The sequence below is a fragment of the Gracilinanus agilis genome, chromosome 1, assembly GCF_016433145.1.
Source record: "Gracilinanus agilis isolate LMUSP501 chromosome 1, AgileGrace, whole genome shotgun sequence".
Taxonomy (NCBI): Eukaryota; Metazoa; Chordata; class Mammalia; order Didelphimorphia; family Didelphidae; genus Gracilinanus; species Gracilinanus agilis.
Window position 1 is genome coordinate 631,080,915 of NC_058130.1, and position 5,676 is coordinate 631,086,590.

Below are 5,676 nucleotides of genomic sequence, written 5' to 3' on the forward strand. Positions count from 1 at the left end.
TGTCAGTCAACTCCAACCAGAAAGGAAAAAGGACCTCTAGATTGCTTGAATCCTAAGGACCATGCCTGAATACACCATCTTAGTTCAGATGCAAGTTAGCATAAGACCACAATTGTTATTCAGTCATTCCAGTCAAGTCTGATTCTTTGTGAACCCATTTGGGGTTTTCTTGGCAAAGATGTTTTGTTTTGTTTTTGTCATTTCTTTCTCTAGCCCATTTTATAGATGAGGAATCTGAGTTAAATGGAGCTAAGTATCTTTCCCAGGGTCACATAGCTAGAAAGTGTCTAAATCTGGATTTGAATTCATGTCTTCCTGACTCCAGATCTGGCACTCTATTCACTGGGTCACCTAGCTGCCTATAGCATATGATTAGGGGGGGAAATGCAGAATGGAAAAGTCAAAAACCTAGTTAGTTTTCCTAGCCAGAATGTATACAATAGATTCACGGTCTCCTTGTAGTTGATGTAGGGGACACAAATAAGCCTCAATTCACCCATCCTTCATGAGAAATATCTGTGAAACAATCCTGACAGTTTCCTAAAATGGAAAAGATAGGGAGAATTTGGGGTGGGGTCACAATTTAAAAGAGCACTGAATCATCAGTTCTTCCCCCTCACCAGCCAAGAAGGGGACTGTGTTGTCCTCTCAAAGTACCAAGTTACTTCAACAATAAGTTAGGCACATGGCTTCACCAAGAAACAGAAAGGTCAGCTTTGTCAATGACCTGTTCCACCCCTGTTCAATCTACATGGCATCATATAGAAAGTTCAACATTTACATTTATTTTATGATCTCATTTCAGGCACTATCTATTCCACTAGAGATCTGTGGTTCTCTACATCATTCTGGTTCATGTGAACCAGAATGATGTAGAGAACCACAATATACATATATTTTTTTCCATGAATCCTTCACAAAGAATTCACCCAGTGCCCTGGAGACCTCTCCGTGGTTATTTCCACATATAGGGGATGTAAGTACGATGTTTGGACTGTCCATCTGTTTTCCTTTCTTCTTAATCCATGTTCCTCTCACCTCGGATTTTAGTCTTGTGTGCATTTATACCACTCTGTAAATACAGTAGGTTATCACTGTAAATATGCTACAGTCTACTCGAAACCACTATTCATGTATCTATTGCCCTTTGAGGCACCTGCAATTCTGATTCTCCTGAGATCATGGTATTCTATTATTCTTACTTATATAGCATTGCTGGAAGAACACATACTGATTTTTTAAGTGGGATAATACAGCAGTGAGAAGTTCAGAATAATTGAAATACTGTATAATTTCCCAGATGTAATCCAGCCCATTCTCTTCCTCCTGTTCTATTCTGGTCCTGGCTCATTGGTCATCTATAGTGCCTGTGTGCCTACCCAGGAGATGAGAGACAGAGAAAGTGAAATACACAGACAAAGAAGGAAGGAAGGAAGGAAGGAAGGAAGGAAGGAAGGAAGGAAGGAAGGAAGGAAGGAAGGAAAGGAAGAAGAGAGGGAGAGAGGAAGAAAAGGAGAAGGGGAGGAGGAGAGGAAGGAGAAATGGTAGGCGTGTGTGTGTGTGTGTGTGTGTGTGTGTGAACTAATCTAATGAACCGTCTGTCCAAATACATGTTGTAATCTGGGCATGATTAAACTCATCTAAACACATCTATAATATGGATGGACTACTACTATCTATAGGGTCATAGATACTAGGAAAGAGTGCATTCATAGCATGGGGAATGGACCTCAGAGATCTGGTCTCCACCATTAGAATATAAGCCCCTCGAGGACAAGGGCTGTTTCTACTCTTTTTATCACCAGCACTTAACATAGTGCCTAGCACTCCAATTTTCCCCTAATTTGTGGTATAAAGAAACCAAGGTCTTCTAGGGGTTTAATGACTTCAAGGTCACATAATTAATAAAAACAGATTCCCTAGAACTGGACCTGGTTAAATAGTCTGTGTGAGTCCAGAGCAGAGGAACCATTTAAGAGAGCAGAGGTTCAGGGTCCCAGCCCCAAAAGATCCTGAATTGTGCTCTTATCATTGGTAAGTTTTTATTGTTTAGTCATTTTCCTGTCATATCTGAATCTTCATGACCTCCACTTGGGGTTTTCTTGGCAAAAGATATTGTGGCATTTTGTTATTTCCTTTTTCAGTTCACTTTATGGATGAGAAAACTAAGGCAAGCATGATTAAGGGATTTGCCTAGGGTTATATAGCTAGTTAAGTGTATGAGGCCAGATTTGGCCTCAAAAGAAATGAATCTTCCTAATAACAGGCCAGGCACATTATCCACTATGCCACCTAGCTGCCTTCATCACCAGTAAGTATTAATTTTATGAAATTATAAATTATTACCTAAAAAGTTTCTTTGAGCATCCCACAACTCTGTGCATGTTTCCTTAAAGCCATTTTCCAAGAGGCCATACAAAATATGCTAGCAATGCCTTTAATGGAAGAATATCTAGTACTAGTCCACTACAAGTCTAAGTACTAAAACCAGTTAGTTTCCTTATTAAACATCTATTGTGTGCCAAGCACTGTGCTACATACTAGAGATACAAAAACGGACAAAAATGGTCCCAGCTCCTAAGAAATTTCCCTTCTATTGAGGTGAAACAATATATTTTTGAACAAATTAGAGACAAAATATTTGGGAGTGAAGTAGATTCCTAACAACTTGGGAACAGAGAGCCTGAAGAAACTGTCAGAGACAACATTGACGGATCAACATTTCTAAGGTTGGGGGAGTTGTTCTGGTCCAAATATACTTTAAAAAAATAATGCCAATCTTCCAAGTCAGAATCAGCCTTTGACAACTGCAATGATTTTTATCTGGACTTTCATAATATATCTAGAGGGGAGGGTCCCAAAGGATTCCCTGATGCCTAAACATAGGTAATTCTCCATTCAAGGTTCCCATAAGAACTAAAGTGATCGCTGGCCTGCAGGTTAGGTGGTAGATACCCTAAAAGACAAAGTGGGTAGGGCTCATTAACTGACTTACTCCAGATATTAACTACAGTTTCTTTGGGCATCCCACAACTCTGTTCAAGCTTCCTTAAAGCCATTTTCTAAGAGGCCATACAAAATATGCTAACAGTGCCTTTAACAGAAGAAAATCAAAACAGCTACTAGTCCATGGAATGTTTCAGTGTGTCCAGCCTACCTCGTTTTTCCTTTAATTAACTGAGAACAAAGTCAAGCCTCCACACAACTAGCTGTCCAGATAATTATACCAACATCACTAAAAACTTTATCATTGACTCTTCTCACAGCGACTGTACAAGAACTGACTCAAAATCACCTTGTTTATCTCAATCCTGCAGGATTTTCCAGGCATTTACAATTCTCCATAGCCCTACAGCTATTTAAAACTCCAGAGAACAAGGTTACTACTTTTATCAAGACACCTTATGGCAGAAGTTAATTAACACATCGCTGTTCTATTTAGATCTACACAGCCAGAAGAACTAACCTGCTCTTTTTGAGACACAATCTAAATTTGCTTATGCCAATTGATCAGGTGATCATTATAGGAAAGAAGCTTTTTAGAAGATAGAAGATGGATCACATTTTATTAAGATACAGTCAGAGAGAATAAAATTAGGTGGCTCAGTGGACTTACACTGGAGGTCTTGGGTTCACATCTGGTCTCAAATACTTCCTAGCTTTATGACTACAGACAATTCACTTAATCCCCATTGCCTAGTCCAGTGATGGGCAAACTTTTTTAAAAGGGGGCCAAAGGAAAGGAAATGCTCATCTGTCAGTCTATTTCTAAAGCAACTCTTTCGAAGTTTCATTGTACTGTATCCTACTCATTGTTTTCGTCAGATTAGGAATAATGTGGAGTGATGGGACAGAACATTTCAGGGAGCTGCATCTGGCCCCAGGGCTGTAGTTTACCCATCACTGCAGTCCTTTCCACTCTTCTGCCTTGGAAGCATTATACAGTATTGATTCTAAGATGGAAAGTAAGGGTTAAAAAAAAAGAAAACACAATCAGAAATGTTTCAGCTGATAAATTGAGCTGAATGGCAAACAGTATCAATAAGAAACAGAGAAGCAGGAAGCTAGCATTAGAGCCAGGAAGCCCTTGTAGACAGGAAGATCTTGGCCAAAAACCTGGTGCTGGCTCAGGAGTTCCTGAGCAAGTCCCTGAACTTGTCAGTGCCCTAGGATAGGGATATCTAAGATCCAGTCTACAGGCTACATTCCACACTCCCATTTCAGCTACCCAGATTAAAATATACTTGGAAAATATTTGCCAAAATAAATAGAAATACAACCTACATAGATAATGTTAATATGTGGTTTTCTAAGCCAAGGGCTCTCTTTTAAATTAGAGTTCAGCATGAGGTACAAACCATTTCAAATCAGTTCCATTCAATTTAATTAAATCTTTTGGCATGTCCTAAGGCAGTGGGGATATAAAACAAACAAAAATCCCCTGCCTTAAGGAGCTTACATTCTACTGGAGAAAAAGTATGTACACAAATAAATTACCAGAAAATCTATACACAAGGTCAAAGTAATTTTTTTTAAGTTTGTCTTTAATGTGCCCCATTCACAATATCATATAACCTTTTGAGAGTCAGGATGGTGGGCATCATGGGGCCAGTCATTCCTCCTTGATGAAGTTCTCCAACCCCTTCGATTCATAATAAAGATTAGTTCCAGAGAGCCGCCTGTCCCTTTCCATTACACTCCACTGGTAATGGTTGCGGGCAATTCTCTTCTCCTTGCCCCCATTGCAGTACTTTTGGATGATAATGGTGCTAATCCCCGGGATCATCAGGCAACCGCCCATAATGACCAGTCCAGGCAGAATTTCAAACCACATCTCTGGAAACGATTCGTGGCCGCAGACCCGACAGTCAGAGATTGCAGATGAAGTCCCGGCTGTGGCGATGCCGTTAGGCGTTATAACGGTTACTGGGGTCGCTTTCCCTTCCCGGCAGCCCCTGCCTCTTTTTTTTCCCCCAAGTCATTTAACAGCTGAGAGCATTTACAAAGGGATATTTACAAAGATTGCAAGAACCAACCTATTAACATTTAGCTCGATATCCCAGAAGCATCATTTGCCCAAACAACACTTCATTCCCATGATGGGGCGAAAGAAGATATCCATCTCCCTTCTTAGCTGATTTGCTAGAAAATACACTTGAGGGTCTATGGAAATCATCTTATTTCATTTCTTTAAGGGGGGCAGGGACTGAGCCTGTGATTTCACTGATTTAGGAAACTCTTAGATGAGGAAACTCCCATTATGGATGTAAATCACACCTTCTGGGTAATTTAAAGCCTCCGAGAGTTGCCTGGGGGCACCCAGTAGTTAAACTAGTTCATAAGGGGTCACCTAACCATAGAAGACCAATCCCAAACTAGATTCCTCTTTCTGGTCTTCCGCATATTTAGGGAACACCAGCACGAGACTTAGGCTCTCCATCTTTATCTATTTACTCTTGCTACACCACTAGCTTAGCTCTTTTTCCGGACATTAATCCTAATAAAAATGAAATCACAGGGATGTCGCCAAGTGTACAGTGTGGGTGTGTTGCTCACGTGGGTTTTGTGTATGGCCACGTAAATCTGTCTAAATACAGCTCACGGGGAGGCATGAATTATTTTATTTCTAGCATACTGACTATCCCTCTTTAAAGGAGATTGATTCCTGCCTAGAGG

At 40.3% G+C, this 5,676-nt stretch overlaps 1 protein-coding gene across 1 annotated transcript; it reads right to left on the reverse strand.

Annotated features, from left to right (window-relative positions):
- Positions 1-4,612: 4,612 nt before the first annotated feature.
- Positions 4,613-4,834, reverse strand: LOC123255009 (NADH dehydrogenase [ubiquinone] 1 alpha subcomplex subunit 1-like). Its single transcript, XM_044683885.1, has one exon. It carries the CDS (start codon positions 4,832-4,834, stop codon positions 4,613-4,615), a length of 222 nt encoding a protein of 73 aa, XP_044539820.1.
- Between the last annotated feature and the right edge of the window lie 842 nt (positions 4,835-5,676).